The sequence below is a fragment of the Acaromyces ingoldii genome (genome assembly GCF_003144295.1).
Source record: "Acaromyces ingoldii strain MCA 4198 unplaced genomic scaffold FA10scaffold_2, whole genome shotgun sequence".
Classification (NCBI taxonomy): domain Eukaryota; kingdom Fungi; phylum Basidiomycota; class Exobasidiomycetes; order Exobasidiales; family Cryptobasidiaceae; genus Acaromyces; species Acaromyces ingoldii.
Window position 1 is genome coordinate 3,003,331 of NW_020290248.1, and position 15,623 is coordinate 3,018,953.

Sequence of the window (15,623 nt, forward strand, 5' to 3'; positions counted from 1 at the left end):
AACAAAGGGTGTCTGCGCTCAGGGACCGACCCGTCTGTATGCGAGGAACGAGACCACGAAAATTTGTTCCGAATGAATACAAGAATTCTGCCGATCTTAAGAATACCAAAAACTGCGACATACAAGGTGTCGATAGCTGTTCTTGACAATATATATTCCGCAATGCCTATCGCACGTTTTTAGTAGGTAGCTCAGATTGTGCAGACTACCAATAGTAGAACTAGTAGCAGTAGTACGTATCGGTAAGGAAGGTACGGTATTGAAGCGGTCTCGAAAAGTGGTAATAGTGTTATTAGTGGTAGTATATGTAGTGGATATCATTAATGCGATATCAAGGATCCGCCGGCGCGGATTTCCGCATCGCGAATCGACTTCTTCTACGGAGAAGAAAACGACGTCGTCCTCGCAATTCTGAACTGCTCACGGTCTCCCTCTTCAAAACTTTCCCTCAGATCGTCATGTCCGGCATGACATAACTCCTTCCTCGCTCATGAACAAAAAGCTGGTAACGCTAAGGTCGCAAATAATAGCACAAGATCAAAGCAATGTGAAGCCAGTGCCGACGATTGAAGACCTCCCCGCTCTTGGTCGGCTCCTCGCTCACGGTACCAGCCCACACGTCGTCACAGTGTGACGCTCGGATCAGGACAGGAAGACACATGTCCACTCGACTACAGCTCCTAACACGCACGCTATTCTCATCCCTTGATGACCATCCAACCTGCTGCTAGTCTGAAGTTTTACTCTTGTGGCTTTCAAAAAGAAAGACCGCCGGCCGACAGCCGAATGAGTTGTCGCAGGATCGCGAAGCTCTCGATTATTACCAGAACATTCAGTACAGTGACTTTGCCGCCTCGTGAATAACACGCCGGTACGTACGATTGATATGCATGAGCATGAATCCACTAAAAGCTACGCTACTGCTGGCTGTACGAGGACGTAGGTTTAAGGAAATCGAGTAGCACAGTACAATATAATTACACGTACTATCTCCCGCTAAGTGCTTCTCCTACACACATTACCAAAACTTCTTCGCTGCTACTCATGCGCATAGAAATTCGAAGTCAAGCAAAGTCAAGCAAAGCACTTGTTTTAGATTTCGAACAAGCAATAGCTGTGCAGCGATGAGCAGAGTGCGCAGCGACGACCACTTGCCTCATTGACGTCCATCCCGGCAGGACCCCTGTACAGCCCTCCGTCTGCCAATATCGGTTGCCCATGACGACAACCATTGCATGACACCTGCCTTGTCGCAGCCAACCATCGAATAGAAGAGTGCAGAAGAGCGCAACCCTGGTGGAAGCACTGCTATGCGATGGGTCTTCTCACACGGCTGCGCGGCAGTGGCGGCACCGTGGGCAGTGGCGACAACACCTCAGAGACGAAGACGTCAAGGTCGTTCAAGCCCAAAGCCAACGAGAGTTGTCCAAGGAGCAGGAGCATTGCCATCGTCACAGCCGACTGTACGTCCTCCTCAAAGCCCTTTTCTTCTCTGTCGGTAGCCAGGACAAAGTGCGATGATGATGATAACAACGTATATCTCATCGGCGGGCGGGCAAGAGCAGGTACGGATCCCCGCGAAGGGACGCGTCAAGCGACTCACGCCGCATTTGACCCTGACGGTGTCGATCTAGAACGGTTTGCTCAGGCTGGTTGGTCTTCAGAGCCCCGTGTGGAGACCTCTAGCAGCGCGGAACAAGCATCGACGCGCTCCCGTCCCGGCTATAAAGACGCACCACAAGCCACCCTATCTAGGCTGCAGCAAAATCGTCCCACTCCGCTCCGACTCCTTCAGTCCAATGGCCGCACTTCATTGAAGCCAAGTGCAGAAATGATCTCATCATCTGCGCCCTCGGCGGCTACTCCAGTAAAGACGATCCTCCCGTCGATACAGAGGGATGTGCAAGAGGAAGCGATCATGCCCACAACAAGAATGGCTAGCGACAATGTGCGCGATCCTTCTTCACCTTTGTCAGTGCCCACCCATGGCCCCTTTCAGCCTGGAAATATGGCGAGAACCATTCCCGGTACTGGTGGCCGCGTCATTCCTCAAGGCGACGCAGCCGAGCAGATTGTAGAGTGGAGAGTCGATCATCAAAGACAGAAGCCAGGTATCGAGGCGCCCGTGCCAACCTCAGAGTCCTGCTCCTCGCCCGAACTTGGTGGTTTGCTACGTAAAGCGAGTCAACGATTACTAACGGGAAGCATCCCACGATCCACGAGCAAGTCTCGTCTGTCAGGCCAATTGGGCTTTGGTAATCGCAGTTCTTCGTCTTTGTCCAGCGTTCAGCAAGAAGCCAGCTCGAACGTCAACGATTATTCTGAGCCAAACCTGAGTAGTCTCGGGGGTCGTCATTCGCGAACGAAGGTTGCGCTCCGCAAGCATGCCCAGCCCGAAGCGATTGTCATGCGCAATGCTGATGCCGACAACAATGCCGATGTCGGCGGCGATAGCAGCGCCGGGCAAACAATCATCACGGAAAACGACGACGTTGGCTGTGGCGCCGGCGAGAGGCGCGGGAGTCGGAGTCAGCCTTCAGTCGATGTCGGCCAACGAAGCGAACGCCACCGTGCGCGTGCCCTCTCTACGTCTTCCTTGCGAGATGCGTTTGCCGCTCTCCCCACCACGGTCAGCCGCCAGACGTATCGAGACGGCATTACAAACAGAGATACCGCGGCAGTCTTTGCCACAAATGACGGCAGTCATGACCCCGAGAGGGCGGAGAAAGTTGAGGCAGTAAATTCGCGTTGGCGTCTGCCCCTTTCTTCCCATCACAAAAAAGCTGGCAGGCCAAGCACCGGCGTCGACACACTAGGATCGCGCGTTGATTCACAGTCGGCCACCAAGGTGGCCTTCATGGTCAACGAATTTCGTGGCTCACCTGGAGAGCGAGTTCCGTCCCCACCGGCCACAGTGCTCGAGAAACTTGGACCACCACCGCTCGGATATTCGCCTCAGCAGGTCACAGCCCGAGTCAAGCTTGTTTGCGAATACGTGAAAGAGCAATGCTCACCAATCGATGCCGATCAAGCGTCAGTCAGGAGCGGCGAGGAAGGCGTGCTGAAAGCAAGGGCAAGCGAGATCATCGCTCGCCGGATTCGGAACCCATTTCTCTCCATCGGCCCTCCTCCTGGTCCTTCGAGTGCAATGGCCGGTGACTCGCGGGAAACAGAGTATCTTGGCGTGGCCATGGAAAGGCTCGAGGAAGACTTCCACAGACACATGCGTCGAGAGCTAGCCGAAGGTCTCGGGGAGGATGTGAGTGGCTCTCCAGTGAATTCGGGTGGGTGTGCAAGGAGCTGATCATCGTCTTAAAGATTTTCGAAGAACTTCACCTACCTATCGTCTTCATCGAGGCTCGTGAGAGCCTAGGATTGCCTCTTTCGACGGCCCGGCTGCACAATCTCTTTGATCTACCCAATTTCATTGTTCGAACTTCGCCGCTCCGCCAAGTCGATTCTCGCAATCCCAAATCAGCACACGGTCTTTCGCATCCTCCCTCGAGCTGGATGAGTAGCAACAATGGACTCGGTGGCAGTCAGAGAGTCACAGGATCTTTAACCCCAGCTCCTCGAAAAAGACGACGACCGAAGACTGCACCTCAAGGCTCCACCCTGAGCCTACCCGGTACTCTCGATGGCGCCTCGTACGCAGGCGAGGAGGCCCTTGAACAGAGTAGATCCGAAGCACGTAAGGAGGACGAGGCTGCGAAAATCCCGAAAGCGGATTTCGAAGATGTTTATTCAGCATCCGACGGGAGCAGTGGACTTCAAAGCATGGCCATACCTCCACCTGCAGCAGGTCCTCTTCATGACTCGGCGGATACAAGAGGCCAAAGCATGGTGCCTGGGGTACTCTTGCCTTCCTCGTTCAGCTCTCGATCCCGCTCGCCTTTGACTCTAGGTCGTCAACAACATCTTCCATATTCTGGCTTTTCCCGTTCACAAAGAAGCGTCGGCAAGATTGACGATGTGGTTGGTCCGACTCAGGATGTCGGCACGATTGATCATCGACTTTCGGGAGAGACGCAGACCTCGGTTACAGAATGCCCCGAGATTTTTCGTCCGCATGCCCTGCGTTCCCATCCACCTATATCTTCCTGCGACCAAACAGGCGAGCACAGCAGGGACCCGGACTTGCGCTCTGACCAGTCCCAGCACACGCTCGTGTCTCTCGATCATAATTCGCAACATTCGCACACCTACGTCCGATGGTAGTCGGTGTTGCCTCATTGAAGGTTGCATCGGCTCACATCGGCTCACATCTTCGTATCTGCGCCCACGTTCACGCTCTTCCGCCTGTCCTATTAATGTGTTCATTTGTCGTCCTGTACTATTGTTTCATCATCGCAATGCATTCATTTCCGACCATCTACATGACACTTTACAGTCCCTTGTTACCATTGATATTAAAAGGTGAATACAAGCTCTGCTTGTCAAGAAAAGTCGTTTCATATCGAAACAGTACCGACGCAGGTCGCCTACGGCTCGCGCTGTCATCACCGTGCGCTGCTTTCGCCCTGCTCGTACGATTCTTTTCGCAGAAAAGCGTAAGTGCCCTTCTTACCTAAAATAACATTCGGCCTAGTCCACCACCATGCATCTAATGGCGACGCCGGTACCTTGTCAGCCCGAGAATCCCGTATATACGATAACGAGTACAACACGTGACAAATACTTCTGGCGTCGCGTTTCTGTCTCCAAAACCAACCAACACCTCTCTGTCTTTTCCCCGCCCCGCCCCCTCCCTCCTCCCCTCCCTTCTCCTGGCCAGCTCATTCCGTCGCACACGTCCACACTTTACATCATTGAAAAACGTCAAGTGCGCTTCAGAAGTTCTGGTACAATCTGCTGATTGGTCACGAAGCACAAAAGGCAGGAACAAGCAGCCCCACGTCAAGAAGGTGCGCGCGCGGGCCTGACTGCGCTTTTGGCTCCTGACATGTCGATACATCTAAAAAGAAAGGACCCAGACCTGATGCACAAGGGGACCGAGAGTGACAGTAATTCGCAGACCGAGGAGGAGAGGGAAGACGTCAGCCTTCACGAGCACACTTCTCCGCAGGTGAGTGACAGTAACAGGAGTTGCTTTTAAAGTCTTGTTGAAATTCCTAACTGCCTTGGAACTAGAAACGCCCGAAAGTTGAGGACGATGAAAGCCACTCGTATACAAGCAGCGACGGCACTGCACGCCACCTTGATGATGTCACGCTCCAGCATGGTGACCAAGAGGCATATTACCAGCGCGCGAGCGCCGAATCTTTGGACGATGGCAACAAAGACCGGCGGCAATCTTTGCCGGTCCTCGCCTCTGACTCCTCTGATGCGCAGAGGGCCGAAGCACAGAGCGATTGGCGAAGGGAACAGCTACAAAACAGCAATAATGCCTTTGAGAGCTCCCAAGAATCGATGGCAGAAGACCCAAGCGATCCAAAGTTGAACGCCGACGATTCACCAGAAGCTGAAGACAGTAGGGGCGGCTCCGTCGAGGACCAAGTGGTAGACACGGGCCTATGCAGCGATATGGACGAGCTCGAAGAAGACGAGGATGGTTTTAATAGAGGGAACGATGCGGTAAGCAGCGACGTTTCCAGTGCCTCAGACACCTTGACTGACCTGGCCCATGTCACAAGTCTGTCGGCGAAAGCGGTGTGCTAGAGAAGCTCGAATTGATCAACTTCATGTGTCACGGCCATCTCACCGTTTCTCTTGGCCCAAAGGTTAACTTTATCATTGGCCATAATGGAAGTGAGTCAAGATATAAAAGTTAGCCCGCTTGGGCGTCTCGATTGACAGAGGCTGATGCCCTGTGCCGGAACTTCTTTCTTTGAGGCGGAAAGAGTGCCATCCTGACGGGCATCACGCTTGCCCTTGGGGGCAAAGCCGTTGCGACCTCGCGGGGAAGCAGCCTCAAGAGCTTTGTCAAAGAAGGCAGATCTAGCGCCGTCATCATTTTGACTATCCGGAATCGGGGGCAGGATGCTTTCAAGTATGAGACGTATGGAGACAAGATCGTCATCGAAAGGCGCCTCCACGCAGACGGCGGCGGGTCGTGGAAGACGAAAAGCGCAAACGGCAATGCCATTTCCAACAAGCGAGAGGAACTAGATGCCATTTGTGATCACTGCCACATTCAGGTTGACAATCCTCTAAATGTCCTTAGCCAAGATGCGTCACGCCAATTTCTTGGTTCGTCCGACGCAAGGGAGAAATACTCTTTCTTCCTTCGCGGTACACAGCTCACACAACTGAGTCAGGAGCACGACATCATCAAGAGCAATGTTGATAGGATGTCAAAGGTCGTCCAACGTAAGCGCGAACTTCTTCCCGAACTCGAAGCTCGGGCTCGGGATAGCGCGACTCGGTACGAGATGCTGGATAAAGCGACGCAGCAGCACAGCAAGTTACGCTCTCTCAAAGGCCTCTTGGTGTGGGCACAAGTGGCAGACGAGGAAGAAGTGAGTCCGAAGAGGGGACAGCCTTTCGGGGACGAAGACAGAGACAAGTACCATTCGGATCAGCTCGCTCATCTGCTCGTCTCGCAACAGTCACTGGCTCGTGCTGCCGAGAAGGTGGAACAGAGGAAGGTAAAGTGCGACAAGATTACAGAAGCGCTGCGGAGAAGCGAGATCGATTGCCAGAAGGCCGAGGAAGGGGTCACCCAGACGGAGGGGAGGCTTGAGAGCATCATAGACCGCAACGACCCGCTTCAGCAAGAATTGTCCCAGATTACGGTCCGGACAAAAGCTGCGGCAGCGGCGAAGAGGGAATTCAAAAAGGAGCAAGAGTTGCTGAACGAGCAGTATCGACGCAAAAAGGGCGAAATGACCGATTTGCAGGGGCGCATTGACGAAGAGATGAGAAAGGGCGCCGATGGCGAGAGACGCGAAAGGCTCAACCAAGAGCGTAAGAAGCTGCAAATGGATTGCAAAGACATAGCAAGGAAGGAAAGGGAAGCGCGTGACCAAGTTGAGGACCTTAATACACAAGTCAGCACACTTGGCGAGACATTAAACACGATCCACCTTCGCCAGGAAGAGCTGCAGACCAATTTGGCCCAGCTCGATGCTTTGCTCAGCCAGCTCCGCGCCAGCAAAGCTAATCGGCTCAGCGCATATGGTGCAAACATTCCCAAGCTGATCTGGATGATCAAGCAGTACAAAGGCTGGAAGAAGGAGCCGGTAGGGCCTGTCGGGAGCCACATCAAGCTGAAAGACATCAGCTTTGGCCCTCTGCTCGAAAGCGTCATAGGCAACACGCTCAGCGCATTTTGCGTCACCAACCACCAGGACCGAGCCGTGCTTGAGGATTTGCGACGGCGATCGGACTGTGGCCATGTCCCCGTCTTGATGGGAAGCGACGAAGCCTTCGACTGGTCCGCCGGCGAGCCAGATGGCGGAATCGACACAATTCTGCGCGTGCTAGATTTTGACGACGCCTTCGTGAAACGGCAGCTCATCAACAATATGCATATCGAACGATGTGCCATTGTTTCTAAACGCGAAGATGGCGATGCCCTCATGCGAAGCAATCCAGCTAATGTCAGGGTCTGCTTCACTCTCGACTTCTTCCGAGTCGACGGAGGCAACACTGGCAGTCACTCTCAGACGCTCAATCGATATCAAGGAGCCCCTCGACTGTCGAGCAACGTCGACGACAAAATCGCTGAAACTCTGGAAAGGCGCAACCTGATTGAGAAGGAGCTGCAAGAAGCTTTTGCAGAGACCCGGACCTTGGACGCCAAAAGAAGGAGTCTGGAGGAAGAGCGGAAAAAGATCAAGGTACTGTACGATCCTCTTGCAATCTCGTTGGCTGTCAAGAGGCTCACTTCCTGAGGGACATTTCTCTAGCTTTCCATCCCCGCTATCATCAAGCTCGGGCACAGCAAGACAAACGAGATGGAGCGAATCGATGAGCAGATCCACGAGGGCGAGTCCACTAGCGTGTCTGCTCTCGAGCTTGCCAAGAAGGTCGGTCTCTTTCTTCTTCGACAGTCTTGTGATGCATCACCTCATACTTACCTAAATCGTCCTCGCAGGAAGCTCAAGAGGTGTTGGCTGAAATGGACGAAATATTCAATAAATTGAGCGAGAGGTACGAACAAGAAGCAGAAAAGTCCAAGCCACTGGAGGAGCGGCGGGACGAGATCAAGGAAAGTCTGGCGACAGGTGACGAGGAGAAGGCGAGGCTTAAGGTGAGTGTCGTGCGTCTTTCTTTCACCAAGACGTGGTGGACTGAATGCACTGCAATGCATGAATCCAGGATGAGCTTTCTATGTGGGCAGAGAAGCGTACTACGCTGAGCAGCCACGTTGTTCACTACACCAACGAGCTTGTAAAGAATCGCCGCATTCTGGAAGAGCTCGAAGTCGTCCAGAGAGGAAAGGAGCAGCGAGTGAATGAGGAAACAAGAAGCGCGGAGGTATTCTGCGATCGTGTGCAGCCACAGAGGTCCTCAGCAGAGTACGCAATGGTGAGTGGTTCGGTGCCATTCAATCTAGAGGAAGGCACCAACACACTCTTGATCACAGGAAGTACGCGCCGTCGGGCTGCAGATCGTCCGAGCCGAGCAGCAAAGTGGTATTTCGGTCGAGCAAGCAAGGATCGAAGCCATGGCTGCAACTGCTGCTTATTTGAAGGCTCAGGGAGAAGTTGGAGATTTTGACAAGGCGATTAAAGTTCTGCATGAGTCAATGCAAGTGCGCTCCGAGCGGTGGATCACGTTCCGCAAAAGCATCGCGACGAGGGCCAAGACGCAGTTCAATCACTTTCTCGGTCAACGCGGCTATTCAGGCGGATTGGAAATTGATCACCAAAGCAAGAAGCTTGTCGTCAAGGTGAGTGCGGAGCGAAGGCCTGTCATTCTGACTCTGGAGTCCTGCGCTCACATTACCTCGTTCCACAAAGGTTCAAACGGCCGACGCCTTCACCAAAAGCCGTCTCAAGGACACGCGAGCCCTCTCGGGCGGCGAAAAGTCTTTCTCGACCATCTGCCTGCTCTTGGCATTGTGGGAATCGGTGGGCTGTCCAATTCGCTGCCTCGACGAATTCGATGTCTTCATGGACGCAGTTAACCGTAAGATTGCCATGAGCATGATGATGAAGGAAGCCTCACTTGCCAACGCAATCCAGTACATCCTCATCACGCCACAAAACATGACCAATGCCAACAATGCACCCGGCGCAAGGGTCATCAGGCTGGGCGATCCAGAACGTAATCAAGGCACGCTCGCCCTAGCTTGAGCTAACCAGCTATCTCTCGACCAGCGCGTTGCATACACTGTACAGTATATACAGTACATTACTACCACTTCTAGCATCCTCTGCGACAACGATCTTTCCAAGGGCTAGCTAGCCTAGCCTGCAAGAACCAGCACGTCATGCACAGGCTGTTGCCACATATCCCTGTTGTTGTTGGTATTGTTGTAGTTGTTGCTGGCCACGCTGGTGGTTGGAGCCAAAAAAGCGCCGAAGCGAAATTTTTGAAGGCTGCATGCGCTCACCGGCAACGTGTCAGTGAGTGCACGCAAGCAACCTTGTTTCATTGGGTTTTGAGACTAATTTGTCTACTCTACAGTAGTGTAGTGTAGAGTAGTGGTAGTAGTAGTCTGAGCGCATGCAAAGTCGGAGATTAGCTTCAAACAAATACCTGCTGTCTACCTCGACCATCAAACACCCCCAGAATGGTCAGGCAGAGACACGGAACACAGCAGGAAAGCGAGAGTCGTCTTCGATTAGATGCATCCAGACTCGTACAGGACGTCATGTCGGACCCACGACTTGCCAAGTCAGGCACCGTCTCAAATGAGCCGAGGAAGCCAAGAGCTAAGATCACATATTTGATTTTGAAGTGGACTCTTTTTTCCATCTTCTTCGCTCTAGGTGTAGGCCAATTCATCGCCGGCGACATTCTTTGGGGTTACAGAGGAAGATACGTGAAGAAGGCAACCTACTTTCCTGTGAGCATACGAGCTTAGATAGCGGCGCAAGGTAGAGGACGTGAGATTGTTGACACAGCGCTTCAATCCAGCCCGACCATAGAGTCTTCACGCCCGAAGAGCTCAAGCAGTACGACGGCTCATCGCCAGACAAGCCCATTTATGTGAGTGCAAGTAATGTCTAGATGTGGGATAAGTGCACGAGCTCAGTAGAAGACCAACAGCTCTCTATCCTGGGCAGGGTCTACGACGTCTCGGCGGGACGGCAAATCTATGGACCTGGAGGTTCCTACAGCTTCTTTGCCGGTCGTGATGCCAGTCGGGCGTTTGTCACAGGTTGTTTTGAGACCCATTTGACGCACGATCTGAGGGGCTTGAGTCAGCAAGATGTCTTGGTGAGAAGTCTGATGATGCAAACACGCCATTGTATACTTATGACGAGCAACCCATCTCTTGTCAAGTCCATCGCTTCGTGGAAGGTGAGTCCTCGATATAAAAGGCACATCCGCTCGTTAAGTTGACCCCGATGAAAATTCTCCACAGCAATTTTTCGATGGACATCCTCGATACTACAACATCGGAGTTCTTCAATTGCCTCACGTCGATCCAGCGTCGCCCATTCCTGCACCATGCGACGATGACGCCGCCAATCACAAGGAGCCAGATGACGTCTTGTAATTGGGAGGAAGGGCGAGTCGAAGCGTAGCAATTGATTGATCGATCAGTACAGGGGAGATCACAATCACAGAATAAGACCTTCACAAGATGAATTGGTAATGGAAATCAGTGTCAGTGGGTATACACCGCCCGTCCCTCTCTCGTTATACGACAACAATCTCTCTGCGTGCCACTTCCATCCTCCTTCGGATCTGACCGACAATGCGCTTCCTTCTGCCTCCTGCAACGTCTCTTTCCACAGGGAATTCGCGCACAGCATAATCTTGCCCAACGAGGTCCGGGGGCAAGGGAAGACCGCTAAGCTTGAGAATGGCCTCTAAGATCCTTCGATCCTTAGCTCCCGTGATGCCCTGGCTGGCAACCTCCTCATCATCGCCAGGAAGACGGCCGTGGATGGCTCGGCGGAGAGCGCGAAAGAATGCGCGCCTTGCTGCCGCCTTGCCTCGCTGCATCCTCGACTTCTCCTCGGCGGTGAGGCTCTCACTATCAGTCTCAGACGCCGAAGTGGCTGTGCTATCGCCAGACCTTCGACGACCAGTCATGGCAGCGCGAGCGCGCGAAGGAATCGCCTCGTCGCCCATCTCGGCTTCAAATTGGCGTCGCCATGCTTCGGGGGCTGAAGACCAAGCCTTACGGATGGCATCGGCCACCAATCGTCGAGCCCGGTCTTGTGCTTCGGCAGGCGACCTGATGGCCAAAAATGGTTCGCGATCCGCATCGGTCGCTCCTTGGGGTGGCACAGGGGCAGTAAACGGTTGCCGTGATGCCATCTGAGTTGCACGAATTTGCGCCGGCTTTCCTCCTGCACCACGCATACCTGGCGTTGTGGTGGACAAGGTGAAAGTCGATTTCACATCGGCGACGCCACTTGCAGATCTCGGCTCCTTCGCGATTCGGCGCCCGATGAAGAGATTGATGGGCGCACGACTTGTACCAGCGACGCGCTGTAGAGCCGAGCTGAAGAGGGCCTGGCGCTCTCCAGTCGGGCTGGCTCCTGGCGTCGTCGCTGGTGTATTGAGGGCGCTGCTCGTGTCTGGAGCAGGGAGGCCGTTGAGGAGTTGACCCGCGCCACTGAAGAAATAAGATACGCCCTCCTTGTCTGCGATTTTTTGCGCTTCTCGCTGCCGTCGAGCTTCGGCCTTACGCTTGCGCATCCTTCGCTGAACAGACATGACACACTTGTAACCCCACCATATGTGCATAGGGTAGGTGGCTAGAACGGAAATGGCTGGTCCCCAGCTCCCGTCGATGGTTGGCGTTGAGCGACCGTGAGGCGTCACGGTGGCGCATAGTAATCCAAAGTGGAAAAAGACGCGGGTTAGGAAGAATGTGCCGGTAAAAAGGGCGTTTGAGCGAAGTGGTGCATGAAGCGATGCGATTCCCATCACAAAGGTGGGAAGCTGGAAATCGTCATACCCTGATTCAGTATGCAAATTGTCAAAGTGTGGCACGCATATGCTCACCTCGAAGATGCAGGCCATGACAGCGATATGACCCCATCCTTTGTGGAGCCAGTAAGCAAAGAGGATGGTGTAAGCCGAATGATGAATCCACCCGCTAGACAGATTGATGAGCTTGCGGTAGTAGACTGAGCCCAAGCCCAGGTCGCTATGAGGTAAGGTGATGAGTGACGAAACGCTCTGCCCTCCGAATAAATTGCCGTTCTCACCTCAAGAGATAAGCTACGAAGAAACAGCTCATCGGTTCTACAATGTCCTCCGTCCTTGGCTTTACTGCATGCAGATCGAATCCCGAGTACAGAAGTTCAACGAGGAAGGGGAGGCTGGCGAGCGTCATGACGAGGGCGTTGACCGTGGTCAGGATCCATGCTCGCTTCTTGAGCTGCGCTGGGTCGCTGCCGAAGAAGACGGTATTTGCCAGCCCATGGTAGGTCGAGTGCAGCACAAAGATGGAAACGAGAAAGTATTGTCCCAGTAGATGATTCCGTAATGGGGAGTGCAGCGGTATGAGGCCATCTATGCCCCCCATCTTCTGCGAGGAGAAAGAAGGCCTAGTGATGGAGAACGCGGTTGAGCGGAGATCTCGAAAGGTCGCTGAGCAGACACGATGCCGCACAGAAGGGTATGAGGGGGGCGATCTGACTTGAAATAAATCTCGTGTCGCCGCTATGGTTGCGTATAGAGGGTGGTGGCGACGATGGCGATAAGAGGGAGTGAAGAGTGTTGACAGCCCCGAGTGAACGTGTTCAGGTCATGCCGGCGTGTCGCCTCGGGCCTCCTTAATGCGTCCAACCGTCACGTGTCAGGAGCTTAAAATGTCCCTCAGCCTCCACATTCTTTTGCCACTCTTGTTTATCGGTATTTTCTATCCTAAGCAAGAAGTGCGGCTCACGACAGTGTGAACGTCTTGGCGCAACGCCGCGGGCATTTTGGGAAGGCACCATGAAGCTTCAAAAGGAAGGCCGTGTGTTGGCCGACGTCAGTATTCTATAAGATCTCGAACGCATCACCAGCAATGATAGGCGAGCGAGAGTGGCAAGCAAGACGATGCTGTTCGATGGAAGGTCAATCTACATTACATCATACGAACGGGGCGTCCACTAAGTTGTCAGGATGGCCCTGGCAATTTCGGCTTCGGCTGCGAGCAGTCCCGCTTTAAACTGAGCGAGATATTGGTCAGAATTGTTTGCTTGCAGCGAAAGTTTGGATTGCGAGTTGCTCAGTCGGGCGGCCCACGAGTCCGTCATGTATTGTTGAGCGAAGCCCAGACGTGAAAGATTGCCCTTGGCGGCGAAAAAGCGAGCCGACTTGAAGCCGTCATTGAATCCAGCTGCGGAAGCTGCGGATGCCGCTGATGTCGCCGAGTTCGCAGGCATTGCCTTCGTCGCCGCATCCCTCTTTGGCGAAGTCACCGCGAGGCGAGCTCGACTGGCATAGCTTCCTCCAGCCTGCCAGAACGATTGCCGATCTGCTCCTCGCCGTTGGCCCACCAACGGCTTTTCCACCATGCCGATCCGAGCGCCGTGATCTTGAGCTGCGATAATTGCATGATTGGTGACATTGGCCAAGGTCGAAGTGACGTTCTTTGCGCCGTTTTGTGCTGGAAGTGCAATCTGTTCGATCCTCGTCAAGACATCTACGTTGGTTTGAGTAGAGGCATTCGAAACGGCAAAAAACTTTGCCGTGACGTTTTCGAGGCCCCACGAGTCAAATGTGCTCGGCAAAGAGTTACCAGCAGCTTGTTGAAAGCACCAGCCGCCGTTGTCTTGACAATTCTCCATTTTCCAGCTCCAGAACATGAAGCCAGATGCCGTATCACCATAAACGTCGAGCTGTGCGTTGCAGAAGTCCCTCTGGTCCTTGCTCTTGTTGGTGGATTTGGTAAGCGAGGCTGGATTCAGCGCGCACGACCACTCGCCAACGACCAGGTTGCGCCTGGCGACATCCGACTCGGTGGCCATCCACTGCTGAATTTGGCCATTGATGGCCTTCGTATGCCCCTTGGCCGAGAGCTTGGTGTCTGCAGCCGTATAGACGTAGTAGGAATGGTGGTCCTGAACGACAAAGTCGGATCGCTTCGAGACAAAAGAGGCCCCCTTGTTGAGGTTGAAGGCGTCATGAAAGTAGAGGGGCACCGTTGCGGAGCTGTCGGATGCGTTGCGCATGGCGTCCATGGTCTTTGTGTACCAAGGCCAGAGACTCGTGCGGTCTTGGGGTTCGTTGAGCAGCTGAATACCGACAACATTGGTTACGTTTGAGATCTCATGGGCAAGCCAAACAAGCAGTTCGGTGGTGAGGTTCATGTTGAAGTCGTTGTAAAACTCGATGTTGCCGTCGCTCAAACCGGAATGAGCTTGGCCGTTCTGAGAACCATAGGCGGCGTGCAGATCCACGAGGACGCCGATGTTGTACTTGGCTGCCCAATTGATGGCCCTGGCCACGTAGCGCCAAGAGTACTCGTACACGTTGGAGTAGGCCGAGAAGGGAGAATCGTGAGTGAAGTAAGGCCCGGCGGACCAATAGCCGATGGGTAGCCTGACCGTATTGATGCCCATGCCAGCCATCTTCTGAAAGTCGGCCTCCGTGATCCAAGTGTCCTGTTGAGAGGTGAAATATCAAGATTCAGAAGGGCCAATTGCATTTGCCGATAACACCCACTCACCCAGTGCTTTTCCATGAATGCCTTGGCGCTGCTAACGCCCTGCTGGCTCTGGCCAAAACCATCGAGAACGTCGTATTCTGCCGACTTGCCGCCAGTCGCGCACGAAAAGAGAGACCCAGACATCCATGCCTCTTGGACAAACCTTAGAGAGAAGCAGGATCAGCGCCTTTTCTTCGGGAGATATGTTATGACCATGTCTTGCTTGCTCACCAAGCACCCAAGTCCACGCCTTGCTGCTGACGATATCGGTAGACATTGGCCATGACGGGGTCAAAGGCTGGGTAGACGGGCGGCGGCAGCTTGTCCCAACCACCTTGGGGTGTGTAGGCGCTTTGGACTGGACAATTGCCCGCACCTACGGTCTTTCCATTCGCTGCGAAGGAGCTTGCACCGCTTGTCTCGGTGTCGACCTTTGACGTTTGGGGTACGTAGAGCACCGAGGGCAAGCCCCACTCGTCCTCTGGCCGTTGAGGCTGCGAAGCCATCATCTGAGGTGTCTGCACCTGGAAATGATTGCCCTGCGACGATGGTAGCAACTCTTGTGACCCAGACGAACCTGTGTCATTGGCGGTGGGTAGCTGTGGTGTGGGCTTGTAGTTGGCAATGACGAGAGACAAACCAGTTGCCAAAGACGTGAGATCGCCTGTCGCACGGGGAAGGAGACGCATTGCTGAAGTGACTTCCACGATTCGCAGTGACGGTCAAAGAAAGTGATAAGACTGCCGACCAGCGGCGTCGGGTTGATGAAGTCGACCTGCCCTTCAAGGGTGTCTGGTCACGATGAAAGAGCGGCAAGGCACCTGGCCTGAAAGAGAGAGAGGGAGGAGGGAGAAGAGAAAGGACGGAAGCGAAGGCGAGATGGTGTAAAAGGAAAAGACTATAGCAT

At 53.8% G+C, this 15,623-nt stretch overlaps 5 protein-coding genes across 5 annotated transcripts; 3 read left to right on the forward strand and 2 right to left on the reverse strand.

Annotated features, from left to right (window-relative positions):
• The first annotated feature begins 1,112 nt into the window (after window positions 1-1,112).
• FA10DRAFT_266067 (hypothetical protein) lies at window positions 1,113-4,370 on the forward strand. The gene is made up of 2 exons (XM_025521343.1): window positions 1,113-3,259; window positions 3,319-4,370. Exons 1-2 carry the CDS (start codon window positions 1,316-1,318, stop codon window positions 4,216-4,218), a joined length of 2,844 nt encoding a protein of 947 aa, XP_025379475.1. The 5' UTR covers window positions 1,113-1,315; the 3' UTR covers window positions 4,219-4,370.
• Window positions 4,371-4,942: 572 nt separating this feature from the next.
• Window positions 4,943-9,242, forward strand: FA10DRAFT_285161 (P-loop containing nucleoside triphosphate hydrolase protein; the record flags this gene model as incomplete). The annotated part of the gene is made up of 9 exons (XM_025523968.1): window positions 4,943-5,065; window positions 5,131-5,574; window positions 5,634-5,748; window positions 5,833-7,781; window positions 7,851-7,970; window positions 8,039-8,194; window positions 8,263-8,472; window positions 8,531-8,836; window positions 8,907-9,242. The coding sequence occupies 9 exons, from the start codon at window positions 4,943-4,945 to the stop codon at window positions 9,240-9,242; spliced, it is 3,759 nt and encodes a 1,252-aa protein (XP_025379476.1).
• Window positions 9,243-9,427: 185 nt separating this feature from the next.
• On the forward strand, window positions 9,428-10,687 carry FA10DRAFT_88878 (cytochrome b5). The gene is made up of 5 exons (XM_025525756.1): window positions 9,428-9,511; window positions 9,577-9,958; window positions 10,030-10,101; window positions 10,162-10,416; window positions 10,481-10,687. The coding sequence occupies exons 2-5, from the start codon at window positions 9,683-9,685 to the stop codon at window positions 10,613-10,615; spliced, it is 738 nt and encodes a 245-aa protein (XP_025379477.1). The 5' UTR covers window positions 9,428-9,511; window positions 9,577-9,682; the 3' UTR covers window positions 10,616-10,687.
• Window positions 10,669-12,812, reverse strand: FA10DRAFT_239865 (hypothetical protein). Its single transcript, XM_025519192.1, has 3 exons — window positions 12,285-12,812; window positions 12,079-12,223; window positions 10,669-12,015 (listed from the first exon to the last, which is right to left on the reverse strand). The coding sequence occupies exons 1-3, from the start codon at window positions 12,602-12,604 to the stop codon at window positions 10,759-10,761; spliced, it is 1,722 nt and encodes a 573-aa protein (XP_025379478.1). The 5' UTR covers window positions 12,605-12,812; the 3' UTR covers window positions 10,669-10,758.
• A 105-nt stretch (window positions 12,813-12,917) lies between these two features.
• Window positions 12,918-15,559, reverse strand: FA10DRAFT_266071 (glycoside hydrolase). Its single transcript, XM_025521344.1, has 3 exons — window positions 14,948-15,559; window positions 14,738-14,879; window positions 12,918-14,672 (listed from the first exon to the last, which is right to left on the reverse strand). Exons 1-3 carry the CDS (start codon window positions 15,403-15,405, stop codon window positions 13,176-13,178), a joined length of 2,097 nt encoding a protein of 698 aa, XP_025379479.1. The 5' UTR covers window positions 15,406-15,559; the 3' UTR covers window positions 12,918-13,175.
• Between the last annotated feature and the right edge of the window lie 64 nt (window positions 15,560-15,623).

Bases quoted from the DNA above. Each gene is read 5' to 3' on its own strand.
- FA10DRAFT_266067 (XM_025521343.1), top strand. From the start codon at position 1,316: ATGGGTCTTCTCACACGGCTGCGCGGCAGTGGCGGCACCGTGGGCAGT. The intron at 3,260-3,318 runs GTGAGTGGCTCT...ATCGTCTTAAAG, and splicing joins CCGAAGGTCTCGGGGAGGAT to ATTTTCGAAGAACTTCACCT.
- FA10DRAFT_88878 (XM_025525756.1), top strand. From the start codon at position 9,683: ATGGTCAGGCAGAGACACGGAACACAGCAGGAAAGCGAGAGTCGTCTT. The intron at 9,959-10,029 runs GTGAGCATACGA...GCTTCAATCCAG, and splicing joins AGAAGGCAACCTACTTTCCT to CCCGACCATAGAGTCTTCAC. The intron at 10,102-10,161 runs GTGAGTGCAAGT...GAAGACCAACAG, and splicing joins CGCCAGACAAGCCCATTTAT to CTCTCTATCCTGGGCAGGGT.
- FA10DRAFT_239865 (XM_025519192.1), bottom strand. From the start codon at position 12,604: ATGGGGGGCATAGATGGCCTCATACCGCTGCACTCCCCATTACGGAAT. The intron at 12,224-12,284 runs GTGAGAACGGCA...CTTACCTCATAG, and splicing joins TTCGTAGCTTATCTCTTGAG to CGACCTGGGCTTGGGCTCAG. The intron at 12,016-12,078 runs GTGAGCATATGC...GACGATTTCCAG, and splicing joins TCATGGCCTGCATCTTCGAG to CTTCCCACCTTTGTGATGGG.
- FA10DRAFT_266071 (XM_025521344.1), bottom strand. From the start codon at position 15,405: ATGCGTCTCCTTCCCCGTGCGACAGGCGATCTCACGTCTTTGGCAACT. The intron at 14,880-14,947 runs GTGAGCAAGCAA...CTTCTCTCTAAG, and splicing joins GGCGTGGACTTGGGTGCTTG to GTTTGTCCAAGAGGCATGGA. The intron at 14,673-14,737 runs GTGAGTGGGTGT...ACCTCTCAACAG, and splicing joins CATTCATGGAAAAGCACTGG to GACACTTGGATCACGGAGGC.